This window comes from Vitis riparia, chromosome 9, assembly GCF_004353265.1.
Source record: "Vitis riparia cultivar Riparia Gloire de Montpellier isolate 1030 chromosome 9, EGFV_Vit.rip_1.0, whole genome shotgun sequence".
In the NCBI taxonomy this organism is placed as follows: domain Eukaryota; kingdom Viridiplantae; phylum Streptophyta; class Magnoliopsida; order Vitales; family Vitaceae; genus Vitis; species Vitis riparia.
This window is the reverse complement of record NC_048439.1, coordinates 4488912-4507690: the sequence shown is the minus strand read 5'-3', so window position 1 is coordinate 4507690 and position 18779 is coordinate 4488912. Positions and strand designations below refer to the sequence as shown.

Genomic DNA, 18779 nt, shown 5'->3' with positions numbered 1-18779 from the left:
TTAAAAAATTGAGTTATGAATTTCACATTAAAACATTGAATATAATAAAATCATTTTACATAATATACTTTTGGTGAAAAAATCATTTTATAATTTATTATTTAAAGAAATTATTTTAATTTTAAAATATAAGAAGAATATGAAAAACAATTGAGTGTGAAAAAAATAAAAGAAATGAAAAGAAAATAAAAAACAAAGTTTACGTGGGGTGGGGGTTGGAAAAAAAGAAAAAGAAAAGGAAAAAAAAATAAAAAAGAGTGCAATTGGACGTGAGGTTGGGGAGGAGAGAAGAGAGAGGAGAGATAGGGGGGAAGGAATAAGAGAGGGTAGTTTAGGAATGTAAAATATTGCATTGGTAAGAATGGTGTTGCAAATAGTAATTACGAAAAATAATTATAAAATATGAGTCCTCTTGTATTAGTCAAATGTAATACTTACGACGGTCAAATGTAATACTTATATTATTAAAAAATAGTACCTCATTGATCAAATGTAATACATTTGATAAAAAAGTATACGAAATATTAGTATCTCAATGATCAAAGGTAATATATTTGATAAAAAAGTATACGAAATACTAATTATTTTTAAATAACAACTTCAAATTTGTATGCGTATTTCGTAACACACTTTTCCCGAGAAGGTGTACAAAAAGGATGGAAGGAGGTAGAAGGTATAGAAAAAGGATGGAAGGAGGTAGAATTGGAAGACCCTTCTTTTGGGTATATAGTGCACATATGATACTCTATCCAAATAAGACAATAACCCGCTAAATTACAAAGGTTGCCCATAAGAAAAATTGGAAAATTAAATAATTGGTCTAGGGTTTTCAACAAGGGTTTCAACAAAATCGGTGGCAATAAACATTGACAAAATCAAGGCAACGAGATATATATACATATAGTCTATAAGCATCACTCCCTACAATAACCGTAACTTAAGGAAGGTTACCAAGATCACATGCTCTGAGTTTCCAACGTAAGATTTATACTTAAGATAGAAAGCACCGGGGAACATCCAACAGACAACCCACTTTTTGAAATATGTGAAATCCCACCAAAAACCACATAAGACAAGAAATTAAACCATAAACAAAGCAAAATAAATAAAACAGAAGTGTTTTCATTGTTTCCAAAAAACACCTTCTTTACAATATTTGCACATTGCATGTGACTATGTGAGCCCTAAGGAGAATAAACCAAAGACAGTCAAGACCCACCCTAGGTTTCCATGCAGTGTCTTGTGTTCTTCATCAATGGAGTCTAGATGACTAAAATTTTACGTTAACTTTCTTCATTCCCTTCTCCATTCTCCTTCTCCTCGAGCATTCATCGAAACTTTGTCGGTTTTTTGGCGTAAAACGCAGATTAGGTCTACAAAAGCCTGTAAAATATGCTTGTGCGAGTCCTTATCGTTGAGGTTCAAGTAACAGAAGAGAAGATCCTCCATGAAATCCCAATCAACCTTTTCATGGCTGTGCAATCGGGCTTCGATCATCTCCTGCATGGAGAGTCGAAAATCGACGTATGGATTCGGTGAATTCGTCAACACTGCAATGCAGTCATGGGGAGCTAAGACTTCCTTAATATCATTGGAAGAAGATGAAGAACAATCAACAGTACTGGTACTACTGGTTGCATAGCTAGAGGCAATGCCCTCTGATGATACTGCTAGGCTTGCCCTAGCATCCTCCATTAATGAACTTGAAGAACAAGGAGTTGTGAAAAATCTGTGGCAGCTGCAAATATTCGATGTAGGATCCATAATCCTCGGTGATTCAAACAAAACCCCACCTGGTTTTTCTTCTTCTTCTTCTTCTTCTTCTTCTTCTTCTCGCTTCTTGGTATCATCATCATCATCATCATCATTTTTCTGATAGAGTGACCTGAAATTCTCAAAGAGAAAGCGATCGATGTCGGAGAGTGTGGCAGCATGGCCATGATCCGATCCACGCCTGTTTGTTTGATCACGATCAACATCGATTAACGTTTTAGGGTATTTACACCCTAATAGCATCCGATTTATCGACGCCGAGAGAGCATTATTAGCAGACAATTGGATATGTGGGGTGGGCTTTTTGAGCTTGGAGAGGTAATCTTGAAGGGACTTCTGAATTTTCCTAGGCATTTTCCCTCTTCTGCTTGTTTGGCCAGAAAGAGTCTTGTGAAAACAACGAAGATGGGGTAGTTTTATAGCTAAAAAAGATGTGGAAAGTAACATATACAATAAAAAAAATCTTGGGAAAACGTTACCTTAATGCATTGAAATTACCATTTTCCTAGATTTTGGCCCTTTTCTGGGTAATTTGAGGACAATAAGGAGAATCTAAGATGATATTATGGAAAATTAAATGTTCGGCTGGAGTTTTGGCTTAAATGGTATTAAATCTGAATCAGTTAATATTGGTAAATATTTCTTAATTTTGAAAGTTTTATTTTTGTTTAATATCCATTAAGTAATTCTAAACTTACTTAAATTTATTAAATATCACTCATCTTCCTCGGTTACCCATAATAAATGAGAAAAGAAAAGAAAAGAAAAGAAAATTAAAACGCAAATTTGACGATAATGAATAGTTGAACTTTTTTTTTTAGTGATAACAATTTGTTTCTGTGAATATATTCTATTTGAATACATTTTGTCTGAATATGGTACTGACCCAGTTACTGAATGTGGGCTCCATCTGAGCCTGATTTTAGTATTATGAGCTGGCTGAGAGCCCAGCCCAGCCCAGTCCACCCAGGCTAGGTAAATTAACACTCAATTTGACTAGGTTACTTCATAGGCATACCGTATCACCCGGTGTCGGAGGTGCAATGCGATCAGGTTGGGTCAGGTTGATAGGTCAACCCGATAGTATTGCAATCCCCCCAACAATCAGTGTCTATACTATTGAATGTGGATCGTTATAAATGATAGTAAAGTTGATTTCCGATTATGAAATCCTACAAAATATAACAAGGACTTCGTATTTATATTAGGAAAGGTAATTTTGATAAAACCATGAGGGTCATTTGGGCTTGATGATAATATCTAAATGGTTTACAAATAATATCAAAATTGATTCCAAACCCCATAATTCGATGAGTCATAATAAGGATATTGTATTTGCATAGAGAGTGGAGAGTGATTATGATATCTAACATTAGATAAAGGAAAAAATTCCACGAGATATATTAACTAATATAGTAATTTGAACATGTTTTGTTTTCAAGTCAAATTCACTTGAAAGTATATTTATACGAGGCAAATATAATTATAGAAAATAAATAATTTATGCATCAAAATTTTGTTATCATTGAAAATAAACGATGCCTTGTATCAAAGCAAGACGCCTGTCTGCACATCATAAAACGACGTCGCATGCCAAATGTGACCCAACAGAAATAACTACCAAGACATTTGAGAAGGAACGTAGAGGAGAAATCAAACAACAGAGGAAAAGAAGAAGTGGAGGAGGAGGAGGAGGAAGAAGAGGGGAGATGGAGATAAGCAGCAGGGAAGCCCGAAGAAAAAAGATCATGGAGAGAGAATCGGACCGATTGGCTTTGATCACGGGTCGGATTCAAAGCCTGCCTGCCTCACATTCAACATCCAGCCAACAACCACGTCATTGCCACACTGCCTCAACCCCATCATTCCCCTTCCAGGATTATATCACTGGTAACACCATCATTCCATGTTGAAATTGATTTGGGGAAGAATGAGTTGACACCATTATGCTATCTCCTTATGGATGCTGAGAAAATGTGGGAGACGACAAGAATTTAGAATTTGAATCTTGTGTGTTGTATCGGTTTCTTTCAGGAAAATAAATTTTGGGTGTTGTTATAGGAATTGATTTGGGATAGAATGAGTTTGCACCCTTCTGTGTCCTTTTTGGATGCTGAGAAAATGTGGGGAAAGGAGAAGAATTAATTTAGAATTTGAACCTTTGTATTGTGCTCGTTTATTTCAGAAAATAAATGCTGGATACTCTTGGTGGAATTGACTTGTGGTACATTGATTTGCACCCTTATTCTCCTTTTTGGATGCTGAGAAAATTACTGCGAGAATCTTATGCACTATAGGCCGGTTTATTTCTAGAAGAAGAATTCTGGGTGTTGTTATTGAGATGTCTAGGATGGCTCCATTCGGTTGCTGAGAAATTGGAAAAAGAAAATGATTTAAAATTTAGATCTTCCATTTATGGCTTTTTTTTTTTATTCCAAGGAAAAATTTTCTCACTGCAACTTAGCCAAATAGTCTTTTTGAGAGTTCATTATATTGGGGGATTTTATTTTCTAGGCTTCCAAACACATGGAAAGAAAAACCTACAATTCAAAAGCTTAATTTCTTTTCTTTTTTCTTCCAAAGTTTAGGATTCATGGCTTCCAAGTCCACTGATTTTACCCTGATCACATTGAGTCTCTGCTGAATGGAACTCTGTAATAGTGTTTGATGAATTCCTTATCCGGGACCAAAATTCATTCAGTCTTAGATCTCAGTTGTGATCTCATGACCTAGTTTTGGGGATAATATCTTTCTAATGGGTAATGAGATGATATAGTATGACAAGGTGCCATTGTTTGTATTTGTATTGCAGCTAGTCCTGATGGTGAACACAGTGATGCCTTGGGTTCAAGAGGAAATGCTGTTGGCAAGGTAGAACATCCGTTGCGCAAGTGCGAGACGAGTGTAGAATTTAACCGACGTCCTCCTCTGCAAGTCAGGGCCCATATGCAGCCAGTGTTGGTCACTTCCATGGTCAAAGGACCATCTTCAGAACCTCCGGGCTCTGATTCAAGTTTATTCACCCCTAAACAAATAAGTTCCTGCATCATGGCCTCGGAGAATACTCGAGCCATTTCTTCAGCCATGATAGCCCTTCTGGTAGTTCTATCTTATATTGATTATGCACTGTTTGGAAGAAACATTGTAAGTTCAGAGAGCATTATAACCTCAAGGCCTCTTTACATGCTCCTGCTAACTGATGTAACAATTGTGCTGGGACGCCTAGTTCTTGAAAAGCGAAGGGGTTTTGTGAAGGTTGAAGGAGGAGAAAGAACAATGTTCCAAGAAGATGCACAGACATGGGCAGGAGCAGTGAAGGTCTTGGAGACAGGCTTAGTGGTGCACCAGTCCATCCGTGCAATCTTCATTGATTGCAGCATCTATGCAGTTCTTGTCGTGTGTGGCCTATCTCTACTGTAGCTCCTTCCCTCATCAAACAATACACAACTTCCCCGTGGAAAGTTCTTTTTCTGTTTGATTATATTTATTCATTTTTGTCAGATTTATCTGACATTATGCCATTATTGTATGTGGTTGTTCTCAGTGTTGTTGCCGCTCTCCAAGCTCTGGAGTCACAGAACAAAAGTTGTACTGCCTTTTTGCCCAGAAATAAAGATGCCCCCTTGTAATGAATTGCTTCCATTTCAGTTCCTGTTATTTATTTACAGTCATAACTTTTGAGTACTACATTGAGATCCATGTTTAGACCATTTCTGAAACACAAATTAATGTCTGAGTTTTCTGCCCCCTCTCGCTCTCTCTCTCTATCCCTCTCTGTCAAGTATTCTGATTTTCTAATTCCCAACTCACAAGTGGTTAAGTCCAGATAGTTATCAAATCTATAGGCTTTATTATCATCAAGTAGCAGATTTGATCTCATACTGGATTTTGTGCTTGTGAAAATCCAAGGAATTATCATTAGACAGTGAAATCTACCGTGGGTACTGAGTCTCTAATTGGTCATGTGGTTGGATCTGTTGCAGCTTAAAGTGCTTGATTTATTGCTCTAAACCAGAGCAGGAAACCGATGGAAAACTTTTCAGGCAAAGACAGATGAAAGAGAGTTTTGAATGAGGCGTTTGATTCTCATCACCTTTTTTTTTTTGACATTTGGCATATAGCAATTGAATCTAACATATTGGGGGACACATTTTTGTTGAACATTGAATGTTTTGTGCAACTTTCTATAATGGCTGCCAAGAACATGTCCTTATAGGAAGAGGAAAACATAAATGTAGTAGGTGAGAATTGATGAATGGTTTGTGGAGTATAGCTGATATGGATGAAATGAGCTTTTTGATCAGGCACCCCAAACTCTAGAGCTCATTCAATGACTTGGGGGACCAATACTTGGAGGGATTTTGGACCATCTTCGAGTTCTCTATAACCCACATGGCCTGCTAGATAGTGAGAGATTCAAGTCGATCATTCTGGACCCAATCTTTTGTTGTTTTCAGGTTGACTGTTTGTCCCCAACACCAAGCCCCAGAAAGACTCAAGAAGATGCCTTTAACTAAGCAACTGAGGCCGTCAAATCTCTACTCTAACACAACCACACAATTCTTAAAGGCAGTCTACATCTTATGGATGGCTGGTGTAAGTGCCCTCAAGGATCCCCATCCTCACTTTGTGGGCTCCTCATAAAAAGGTTCATCCATATTACACTTGTTAAGCTTATCTTATTATCATAGTCATCGTCTACATATAACAAAGCAGCCTTGGATTATGTCAACGTTAAGAAACTCGCATACGACATCTCGATCATGTCATGCAGCCCGCGACTAAAATTGAAATTCGGTAATAAGAAGTTGGCATGTTTAATGCAGCATTCAATGATTAAACCGGCGTGTACCACGATGTGCAATTACACCTACCACCAAACCGACTGAAGTAGTTGAGTCATTCAGGCCGATCCCCGGTGAATTATCTACCATAGAAGAATACAATAAATTGGAAAATGGTAACCAGAGCCCCAAAATTTTGAAGATGACCCCATATTTCATGAGGGCGTTGGGCAGAGCCCCATAAAAGAACCCCACATAAAGGTATAGTAGGCCTCATTTGTGGGGCAGAGAGAGCCCTCTAAGATGTGGCTGAACATATGATTATTAATGAGACAACTAGGCCCTTCTGTAGGAGATATGCTTGACCAGATGAGTTGTGTTTCAAAGAAGAAAATAAATAAATGAATAAATGAATGATTGTGTTGTATGAAACACACTTGTTTGGGTCAGTTCTACCCCTAGAAAAATGGTTTGGACACAGAAATGGTAGCATTAAAAGGGCATTATAGTGATTAACCCTGCAATATTTGATTTCCACTGTGATCTTGTATGCAAGTGCAGCACATGTAGATGTGTACTTTGATGGACAAATCTGTCTGTGGTAGTTAAAGACCCACGTCCTGCAAGATCACGAGCACTCAGTTCCCAACACAGTTGTAACCCATACACCTGCTTGTATGCCTAAATCCCAATCCCCTCAATATAAAAATTAAGTAATTTTTAAGATTTTTTTTTTTTTTTTTGAATTAGGAAATGCTCTTAAAGAGAAAGTATAATTCAGAAACTTCAGTGTGGAATAATATATCAGGTAGTTGTATGTATATTCTCTTGTGCACATGGATTTTCCTTTCCCATGACCTTTACTATTGTCATGTGATGTGAGATAAGTCTAAAGAAAACCAAAAAAACAAATGGAGTAGATTCCTTTTGCTTTTCCTTGTTTCCTTCTACCTCTATTGGGAAAAAGTTTCAATGAAGAAAGTCCAAAACAAGGCACCTTCACTTGCTTGTGAAGTAAGAGAGGAGGAGGAGAAGAAGACAAAGAAAACACACTTGATGATCAGAAGAAAAAAGAATACAAACCCTGAAAACTAAGCAAATTAACAACTAAACTGATCCTCAGCTTCCATGATCAAAGATCAAAATACACAGCTCATATACATATCTTCCATGAAACCCCACCACTCAACTCTCCTCAAAAATTCTAGAGGGAACTGCAAACCTAGCAGAGAAGGAGCGAGACGCATTATCTGGATCAGCCCAGGTCAGACCCTGATCAAAGTTTTGAGAGTAGGTGTAGGGATCATAAGGGGCATGCACTGGAGTTGGGTAATTGAACAGCTTCTTCTTTTCTCTCTTAATTCTTCTCCACAGCATTCTCCACCTGTGTGCCCTTGATCCACTGGCCAGAAAGTTGAGAGAGGACAAGCCATGGCAGTCGCTGATGATGCTTTCATTGCCTGAACTGCAGCAGTATTTGATGTCCATGGCTGCAGACTGCAGTGCGGGAGGAAGAGTGGTTGAGCTTATGGACCTTGGAACTTGAAGTTGAATAGCTCTCAATGGAGAGATGCTGTAAATGCTTGTGGTATATGAATTTATACACCCATCAATCAAATTAAAAAAAAAAAAAAAAGGAAAAAAAAAAAAAAAGCATGGCAATTTGAAGTCAAAGCACATGGCATTATGAGGGTAAAATTGACATTTTGAGTGGAAATTTCAGAGCATGAGGGGCAGGAGAGAAATTGCATTTTTGTAAGGAGAATTAAAAAAAAGAATTAATTGATTAAAAGGATGAAATGATGTGAATTTTGTAATTTCAATCCTTTTTATATTTTAATTTTAAAAATAATTTATGTTTTTACATAAATGTCCTTCAATTTTTAGATTATTTACATGTAAGGGTTTAAAAGATAGTCAACTTTGATATTGAAGATTATTTCACCCTTTTATCAAATGATCCAAAATTAATTAATTAAAAATAATAAAATGATCTAATGTTCGAATTTGAAAAATAACTCTTTTTTTACATGAATATCCTTCAATCTTTAGATTATTTATACGTAAGTTTTAATATAAAAAAATTATTATTTTTTTACCCAAAAAAATCAGAATTATTTTATCAAAATAAAAATATTTTAGGTTTAAAAGATATGATATTATTTTATCCCTTTTAATCATATAATGCTAATGGAGATCACCTTCTTCCATTCACAATGGCTCATGAATATTTTTGAGCCCCCCAGCATTGGTCAGAAGTTTTGGACTGGTGAGCTTGATGAAGAAGATGAAGGCAAAATTGTAATTTCAAATTTTTATTTTTAAAAGGAAAAAAAAATACAATGGAGTGTAAAGGAGAAAAAGGATGGATGTAGGTGGAATCCCCTTGGCCTGTTCTGAAGAGTTCCTCTCATTGACCTTGAGAATTTCAAGCCTTAATTTGGGGCTAGGCTCAACTCATTTGCAAAACAACTCCCATAAATAATATTTTAAATAAATTATATATATATATATATATATATATATATATATATATATTGTGAAACTTTCTTGTAGAAAAAACCAAATAACAAGAATTCGATATACGAAATTAACAAGAATTCGATCAACAATGCAGTAAAAAAAAAAACAAATACAGTCATTTACGTGGTTCGATCAAATTGATCCACATCCATGAAGGGAAGGGGGACTTGGACAATGCATTATCACTGAAAAATTATACCCCCAAAACTCTTACATGAGTCGAGTTTTTATGCACACACCTCATCATACAACATTAATAGAGATTCACTTATAAGAAAACGATTCTAACTTTGTCTCTCTTAGCACTTTCTTTTTTCTTTTTGCGAATTGTTCTCTTTGAACCATTAAAGAAATAATGTTATAACTTATGTTTAGTTATATGATTTAAGAACGGTATCTGTTTTTAAAAACCAAAAATCATTTAAAAAAATTTTCAACATTGTTTTGTTGTTATTCTTTAGAAACAATTTTTAAAACAAAGTAAAATTGAAAACAATTTTTAGAAAACAAGTAAAAGTCATTTTTACTAAACATAAGTCTGTTTAGCCATGTTTTTTAAAAACTATTTTTAAGTTAAAAAATAAAAAACAATTTTTAAAATTAAGTTTAAGAAAACACAATAAAATAGACTTTTAATTAATATTAGCTTTTATATTTACATTATTATTAATTTTAAATTATAATATTAAATATAAGTATCGTGCTTAAGGCTCATCCTATTACTAAACATCTTATAAGAGTTATTTATTTGTTTATTTATTTATTATTTTGTTGAAAAAGAGTCCAAATAAAGCATCCATCTTCACGTGCCTATCAGTTAATAATGAAGAAGATTGCTTATGGACTAGGTTGGGAAAGAAAAAGAAAAGTTAACAAAACTTACCCACCCAAGAAGAAAGAAAATATGGATCCTTAATTGGAATTTACCTTTTTTTTTTTATATTTATTATTATTATTATTATTTTCAGAAATTTCAAGAATAAATGATTTATATGAATAGTTGGTGATAGGACTAAAAGACGGTCGAGAAGGTAGGTGGAAAGAAAACAGAAAGTGATAATAGCCAAACAAAGGGTACTTGAGATTCTTTCCCACTTCCATTTTCTTTCTTTCCAAACAGACAGGGGAAAAGTATTCAGCCCCTCCAGGTGGCGCGTTATCACCCACAAAACCCCCTCATTTTGCCAAGTGTTAGCAAGGAGAGGTGAACCTCCTCTGCATATAACGCCCCATCACCCACACCAGCGTGTGCACACGCGCACCAAAACCGAAACTCTTTATGCAGCATCAATCCAAAACTTTACCTCATTTCCCATCTTTCCTTTTCTCTGTTTCTATCCTCCTCTAAAATTCTTCTTCTTCTTCTTCTTCTTCTTCTTCAACTTCAATTCTCCAAACCAGATGTGTCACCCAGACCTCCCTTTGGGCAGTTCCCGGGTTCCAGCAAGCGGAGCACGGCGGAGGGTGGAGGTCGTGAGACAACAGGAATCGCCAATTGGGGTGGTGGGTGGAGCGAATGAAGGTGGTGGGATGGTGAGGCAGTGCGTGTGCTCACCCACGAGCCACCCGGGCTCATTCAGGTGTAGGCAGCACCGCGGTGAATATAAATGGGTTGGTCGAATATGAATCGAGTTCCATGGTATTTCTGCATGAATTTCTCATGTATAAAATTATTGTACATAGCCAAATAAAGGGAACTCATGTAGAGCTTTTATGGAGCATGGATATATAGCCCTTACTCTTATTATATGAATGCCAAAGATAGTAGAAGAAGCCATGAATCTAAAAGCGAAGATCAGCATGTTTTGATTACAGTAGTTACAGAAACAGGTATATGTATATATATATCGACCTAGACCTTTAAAAAATGTACATATTTAGAGGTCAGGGACAGCATCAGACTTTGTAGCTAGCTTGGCTCCGGCCACCAGATGCCATTGGAGCTGTGTCACTGATCATAAAAAACAGTAGTGAGTAAAGAGAGGAGTCATGATCCAGTGAATGAGGAATCGATTTTCATGGGTGGGTGTGGTCTCACCTCAGGGTAACAATTTTGATGGAGGACCTTCTGAGTGTTTGTATTTACATAAACCTGGCATGATACTTTTGTCTGTGCAGGGATGCAGATTTAAGGGTTAGAAATTTGAATTTGAATCTGCAATCCGGCAATATATAACCCATGATGACAGTGAGGTTTTGCCAATGACAACTCCTCCAATTTGTGAGTCGCACAGGGTCATCATGGTTTCAAAATGCATGAATCCATACATACATAAACATATACTTACATATATACATACATAAACATATACTTATGTATATACATACATATGTACATATATATATATATATATATATATATGTTTAAGAAGTTTTTTTCATTTAACAATGAGCCCGTACAAACACAACATTCATTGTTCTCATTGTCTTTTAAGTGATTGCATAATCAAACAAAGAAATATCACTTACGAGACCGTATCAAGGTATCAAGGTTAAAGATCAATTTTGATATCATTTGTAACGATTTATCCTTAATTATGTAAATATTATTTATTTTAAACTCACAGCAGATAATATCTATACAATTACAAATGAATTATTTCTAGTATTAAAAACACTTTAAATAAAATTAGATGTTTGATAAATTATATTTTTTTTTAAAAAAAGAAAATTATAGGTCTGTTTGGTAACTATTTTTTAAAACATTTTTTAAGAATAATTTTTTAAAAATTGTTCTATGATGTTTTGTGGAACAAAAGTCTGTTTGGAAACTTAAAATATTTTTAACCCGTTTTTAATATTTTTAAATATATTTTAAAATTATTTTTATTTTTAATCATTTTATATAATAAGTGAAAACAATATAAAACAACTAAAAGATGTTTTTTTTTTTATTTATATATTCATAAAAATAGAAAACAGAAAATAATATTTAGTTGTCGAATCGTATTTTCCTAATTTTATTTTTTTTGAAAAATAAAAACTATTCTCGAAAATAATTATCAAATAAACCCATAATGTATTGAAAAAACCATTAATAACTCATTACTCATTATACGTTAGAATGTAACTTTGTCCTCTCAATCTTTCACCAGGCTTAGTCATGTAAACAAGCTGACCAAGCCCAAGTCCTCTTAGCTTGGGCTCACCCCACCCTTATCTTGGTCCTAGTAGGCCTTGAAGGACTGAAAAGTTGGTTTCAAGCCTGCCCTAATCCCAAAAATTATCATATATCATATCATATGTTGAATATGAAATAGTTTAAATGGTATAATACATTATCCATTTTTTTTATATATATTTTCTTTATATGAGTTATGATAATCTTAAAGAGAGACCTGAAAATCTTAAGTTGAGATGTGAAATATAGATATATCATTAATCATATATTTATTTATTTTTATTAATATTTTTTAATAATAAATATTAAATTATAATTTATTTTTTATTTCTCGTACAATCCAAATATATCCTATCCTACCAACCATCCTGATATAGGTTTGTTTAGGGGTTTTATTTTACACTTTATGTAGATGAGTTGGTACCAACACAAACAAGTTGACACAATTAGATTTCTACACCCTAATTGAGGAAAATTCTAATGTATTAATTTATGACAATTAAATTTTACACCATAATATATTAATTCTAATATGTCAAACTATCTACCGAATCGATATATTGAGATAAAATGAGTTATCGTTATATCTAAACCTGATTTCCTTTTTTTTTAGTTAAATTCACGATGTAATATGCATGGTGAAGAAAAATTATGGATTTTTCTTTTTTCTTTGTGCATAGATTTTCAAGGATTTGTATAGTAGTGACTTAATACTCTCCCATTTTTACTAATTTTTTATATAATGGATTATTCTTCTTCTTTAATAGTGAATTTTTTTTTTTAGGGTTTTCTATGGAACTATATATATGTATCCTTATTTTTCTTATGGCCTATATTTTCATCCACAATAAAAATAAATAAATAAATAAAAAGGATGTCTAAACATAAAAGGCTTACCCGCAAAGGAAGTTGGAAGAAGAGGAAGCCCATGCTTCCACGAACCTCAGTCACCGTATCAATAGGGATCGTACCCTTTGCCAGATCTTCCAACACGAAAATGACGTCAGACAACACCGCCACTCCGTTCAGCTCCAGCGACGCGTCCACCAACGAGGATCCCCTAGCCCTCACGTGCCCCTCCTCCGATGTCACATTCCCCAGCTCCTTCCCCCTATACTCTATCGCCACGTGTAGCGACCGGTAATTCATGGAGTAGAGGTCCACGTTCCTCACCCTCACCATCAAGGACATGGACACGTCCAGCGACAGCCGCGGAAAGGTGTGGACTGCGATTCGTCTAAGCCGGAGGCGGACGATACTGACGTCGGGGTCGGATGGCCACAGGACGAAGGTGGAGGCCACAAGGAGGAGGACGGAGGCGGCGGTGAGTAGGCGGAACCTGTTGCAGCGGCGGTGAAGGAGGGGGATGTAAAGGGGCAAAACGACGTAGTTTCGCTCAGAAGCCGGCTGGGAAGGGACTGGGGTGTAGTATGGGAGCTGGGGATGGGTTTGTGGTGGGAGCTGGGACTGGGGTTGGGGTTGGGGCTTCGGCTTCGGCTTGGATTTGGACTTGGAGGAGGCCATAACTATTTCGGGAAAGATTAGGGGCGAGAAGTGAGGAAATTGGTGGTGTGGTGGGGAAGGTGAATAAGGGTTTGTTTGGGGGATTTGTTTGTATGCTCTTTATTTGTTTTGTTTGGATGTGGAAAATGATCATGGACCTCTTTCTTAGGAATTTTCGTGCTGGCCCACCTCCAAACAATTTCAACAATTTCTAGTGAGGGCCGTACCATCACTCCACATTGGTTAGGCACCCGTTTTAACATTTCCAAAATCAACTCAACCACAATCCACATTGATTAGTCATTTGATGACACACTAATTGTGGATTTGGTTTAGGGAATGAAGGTGATGTTGCATTTCATCTCTTCTATTCTTGGATTTGGTTAAAGTTGGGTAACTAAATTTGTATCTTACTACTCTTAAGTTTTGATCTCATTTTTTTTAAAAAAATTTGATCTTATATTTGTATCATAATATCATATATTTGTATTTAGATCTGATAATATAAATTTCATCGTATACTTCTAACAATCGATATTATAAATCGATACTGGAACTTCTTATATTAAAATGTTTTATAATATTAACACTCTAAGTGAGGTACTTTTCAATTTTGAAAAAAAAGATTGAGATTTTATTTTAAATTGCATCTAAAAATTGTTTTTATTATATTAATGAAATAATTAAGTTCATGATTTCATGACTTTATCTATCATTTTGTTTGTTGATTTTTTTAAAAAAATTTTAAATGTCAAACATTTCAATTGTTAGAAAAAGTTTTTATTTGATTTATCAACTACAATAAAATTTTGCAATATTAAAGATATATATGTCATGTAAATGTTTTTCAAAAAAATAGTTGAAATAATCTTATATATATAAGAAAAATGAAATTTATAAGGTCATTTTTAATTATTTTATTTTGGAGGTTTGATTAAATTTTTTACGGTTTTCAAAGATTTTATTATTCTAATAAGGAATTAAATTTAAATTCATGATTCCAAGGATTTTATAATGATTTTTTTATTTATTTATAAAAATTTCAATAATTTTTTGTTTCAACTAGTGAATGATTAATGGGCAGTATGGCACCATCATATTTTTTTGTTAATTAGCTGAGCTTTCTGTTTGACACTTAATTACTTTCTTTGTCTTTATTTGTTGATAAATTTTGAATATACAATCTTGATGAATAATATTGAATTGTATGCCGGTGGTCAAATGATTCATGTCCCATGGGCTTTCCCATTGAAAAAGAATCCAGACTTTCAATGATGTGCTATGTGGCATTACATCCATATAGCATACGTTGGGAATAGTAAATATGTTGTATTTTTCATTTATCACTTGTCTAGTTACTTATGATTAATATCATAGGAATTCATTTTTTTGTGGAAATTAAGATCCATCATTGTTAGGATTATAAAGCATGTCTTTCCCATGTTATTGTAATTTATCTTTATTTCCATTTCTAGCACTTTAATGATTCTCTTCTTTTAGATATTGTCAGACCCAATGGATCATCTATTATTGATGAGGTCCATTTTGGATTCAATAGACTTTCACAATTATGGTCCTATTGGTGCACAAACCTTTGGGGGCGGTTATTTGTTAATTATCTAGGTCGCAACCAATCCTTGGTTTCGTTAAACACCGGAGAGTGTACAAATTGTGAAGAAAGCAGATTGGGTCGTTTGTCATTCGTGGTCCTCTTTTTATGGGTTTCTCTTGCCAGGTTTTGATTGGTTGAAGGAGCCAGCCTTCTCCTTAGAAATTTGCATGTCAGGGAGTCAAAGGTTAGGGGTCATGTCTAGTTTATCATTGGCTAGCCAAATCTGTGTCAAGTAGCGTGTGGTTGACCAATAGAGAGGCACCTTTTGCTAATGGGATAAGATCAACTTTACTTTGGGATCCGTTCCTCATATGCAACCTATCGCAACCCTTGGTACCTATGCTAATGAATCTTATTTGGAAGTTCACTTTGGTGTTTGGGATGAATTGCTTGGAAACTGAATGTTCACTTTGGTGGACAAGACTATTCGACGTGCTAGCAAGTTTGGGTTCACCACTAAGTCGTAAAAGTTTGCCCACCCCTGTGGTATCGAAGTGTGAGGCAAGTAATGAAGTCTCGGGCTCAATAAGGCATTTAGAATGGTTTAAATCGATTGAGTTGATAACTCTAGTAGGTTGCTTTTGATACCCAATACCTTTAATGGCCCCTCCGTTCAAGCAAAAAAAGACTGAAAGTGATAGAAGGGCACACTCTGACAAACATAGGTCCAACGGGTAACCTATTCAAAATCGCTTCAGTAGGCCACTGAATTCGTTCAAGCGACATAGTTGTCAAGCAAGTCTTTATTGTGGTGCCTTCTTGATCAAGACATAGATGAAATGAATCTCGACTCTTTAACTACCAAGATTAAGGACTATAGGAAGAAGAAGAAAGTGGTTGCCCAAAAAGAGGGTTCGTCAAGGTCACATGTTGTGGTGGCCCCCCAAACTAAATGATGAAGTGCCTGACCATCAAGATATTGGATTCTCCTCTGTAGTTCGAGAAAGTGTACCAAACTATCCTGATAGTCAATCTTGTTGCCATCATTGATCTTGTTGACTTAGTCTCTCCACCTTTTCCAACGATAGTAGCTACGTTGTACAACTTCGACAAGGTTATCTCTCTACAAGATGCCCTTGTCACCGTGTAGTAGTTCTACTCTCGCAACTTAGTTATGCTGGTAAGTATTTTTGTATTCACTTTCTTGGAATAATGAGTATGTATTAGTAATTAGTCACTACAATTGATAGCTTTAGGCTAACATCAAGAAGAAGAGTGAACTTCGAGAGCACCTTAATGATGCCAAGTTATATAAGTAGGTGGCAAAGGAAGTAGAAACACACTCATGAGAACGTTTCGTAAAGCTTCAAGCAGTCAAGAAGGAGAAGCAGGACTTGTCACAGATGTTGGAGGGCAAGTGGGTGTTAATATTATTACATTATTTATCATTTGCATTCATATTGTTAAAAATGTTGGGATTGAACCCTTAAAAGCAAGATATGATTTAACAAAGTCACATTAAATTATCCTATTGTTTTCTCTTTTAGACATTGACATTGATTTGAGTATTCAACCAATATTTCTTACATTGTATATAACTTTGGTACATTAGGAGTTGTACAAATGATACTAGTTATGAGTTCCTTGTAAGTGGATAAGTTGCTTACAACCAGTTTATGAATTTAGGCAATCTAATAGAGACTATAGTGTACTACCTCCTAATCAGAGGGATGACTTGTCTTGTTCGTTGGGATGAGTGGATGTACTAGTGTATGTGATGCACATTGGACAAGACATATGATGAATTAAGACGTAAGGTTATCGATTGTCATGATTCATCAAACTATTATATTACATGAGCTATTAACCTTAAGAGGATATTAAGCCTATGTTGAAATTAACATGGAGCTTTGACTTATGTGTGAGACCTTAAAGTAGTCATATATCCTTATGAATTGAGTTACTATTTATGGAGGCTGGTGATAACAGATATTCTCAATTGAGGCACCATAATATCTCATAGGATTGAGATAGTGTATCCTCTTAGTTGATTCAAATGACATGTGATCATGAAATTTGTAGTTGCAGTAATTCCTTTAGTAAAATTTGACATATACTTCTTAAAGTTATAATTTGTCAATTGATCACATAATAAGTATGATCTATAATTTAAAAATTGGAGGGGTAATCTTAATAGGTGATAATACTATCTTGTTAGATTATGGATACCGATTCATAAAGAGTTTGCATGCAGTAGATAGTAGGTCATAGACCCAAGTTTCATCTCATTATAATTTCATAGGAATAATAAAGTGCAATTAACTTTGTTTAGTGGAATGTTGAATCAATTTCAAATTTGGGTTCTAAGGAAGCCAATATTTTTCCTATGGATCTCAATGGTCCCTGCTCGAGCTCCCATTTCATGGTAACACATGCTTTGAGGGTATTTTAGGTATATAATTCATAAGTGTGCAATAAGAGCATTTTGGTAAAATGCATGGTCGTATTAGATCTTATGAATTGACTTTTTGGACTAAGGTAATTAATTAATTTGAGCTTATTACGACCAATTAATTAATTATTACCCAAGTGGGCTGAATTAGGTGACATAAGCCTAATTTGGACTCAAGTCACTTAAACCTACATGAAAGCATATATAAACCCTTTAAAAGGGGTTAGGAATTGATTCTTCCTTTCATATTTTTTAAGATTTCAGAGAGAGGAACTCTATCCACCCTCTAGAGAGAGAGGGAGATAAGTTCACCCTTCTCTTGCGCCAAGAGCTATGAAAGGAGAGATAGGGTGAAAGATAATTGGGTAGACGAGTTTTATAATGACCATCGTGGTTTTAGAGTCTTCATTGAATAGAAATTGATCTAGAAACATCTAGATCACAAGTTTGAGTGTTTTAACTCTAGATCTACATTAATAATAATTTTTAATGTTAATTGTTTTTGTTGCATTAGATCTGAAAAAAAGCTTAAGATAGATGCATATACCTTACATGATCCAAAACTAGGGAACGGAGAAATCTGAGTATTCCCCCCAAAAAATGATTAAAATTGACCAACACTTAATTCACCCCCTTCCTCTTCTTAGGAGTTTACCTTTGATTAGATTAGTATAAGCCTAATACTTGTACTTAATAGCATACTTTAATTCATAGAAAATGTCAATTTTTTTTCTATCACATAAAATTATAATTATGGTCATTTCCTAAATGTATTTATACTCCAAGTTTTATGTCAATCATAATATATATATACATATATATATGGAGAGATCCATAGGTAAAGAACTGCATGAGACCTCCCCTATTCCAAACATCACTTTCAACTACCAATTTTTCTAAAAATTTAACCTTATACTCAAACTAACCTCAGACATTTAGTAAAAGCCTAAAAGCCTTAAAGCCAATAAAGCCCTATATAAATTTTGCCACCAAAGTGAAGGCCCAGCAACCATGACTTGACAACCCAACAAATAAATAAAAACCACCATTCAAAGTTTCAAACCCACAAAG

At 34.9% G+C, this 18779-nt stretch overlaps 3 protein-coding genes across 3 annotated transcripts; 1 reads left to right on the top strand and 2 right to left on the bottom strand.

The window, feature by feature from the left end:
• Positions 1-1293: 1293 nt before the first annotated feature.
• On the bottom strand, positions 1294-2127 carry LOC117922468 (transcription repressor OFP14). Its single transcript, XM_034840599.1, has one exon. It carries the CDS (start codon positions 2125-2127, stop codon positions 1294-1296), a length of 834 nt encoding a protein of 277 aa, XP_034696490.1.
• A 1306-nt stretch (positions 2128-3433) lies between these two features.
• On the top strand, positions 3434-5406 carry LOC117921966. The gene is made up of 2 exons (XM_034839910.1): positions 3434-3663; positions 4586-5406. Exons 1-2 carry the CDS (start codon positions 3483-3485, stop codon positions 5191-5193), a joined length of 789 nt encoding a protein of 262 aa, XP_034695801.1. The 5' UTR covers positions 3434-3482; the 3' UTR covers positions 5194-5406.
• A 5401-nt stretch (positions 5407-10807) lies between these two features.
• Positions 10808-13795, bottom strand: LOC117921594. The gene is made up of 3 exons (XM_034839525.1): positions 13099-13795; positions 11119-11190; positions 10808-11031 (listed from the first exon to the last, which is right to left on the bottom strand). Exons 1-3 carry the CDS (start codon positions 13723-13725, stop codon positions 11029-11031), a joined length of 702 nt encoding a protein of 233 aa, XP_034695416.1. The 5' UTR covers positions 13726-13795; the 3' UTR covers positions 10808-11028.
• Between the last annotated feature and the right edge of the window lie 4984 nt (positions 13796-18779).

What these genes read in the sequence shown, in the direction of transcription:
- LOC117922468 (XM_034840599.1), bottom strand. Translation starts at nt 2,127, where the DNA reads ATGCCTAGGAAAATTCAGAAGTCCCTTCAAGATTACCTCTCCAAGCTC.
- LOC117921966 (XM_034839910.1), top strand. Translation starts at nt 3,483, where the DNA reads ATGGAGATAAGCAGCAGGGAAGCCCGAAGAAAAAAGATCATGGAGAGA. An exon ending in CTTCCAGGATTATATCACTG is followed by an intron (nt 3,664 to 4,585) that starts GTAACACCATCA and finishes TTTGTATTGCAG; the next exon opens with CTAGTCCTGATGGTGAACAC.
- LOC117921594 (XM_034839525.1), bottom strand. Translation starts at nt 13,725, where the DNA reads ATGGCCTCCTCCAAGTCCAAATCCAAGCCGAAGCCGAAGCCCCAACCC. An exon ending in TCTTCCAACTTCCTTTGCGG is followed by an intron (nt 11,191 to 13,098) that starts GTAAGCCTTTTA and finishes ATCCCTGCACAG; the next exon opens with ACAAAAGTATCATGCCAGGT.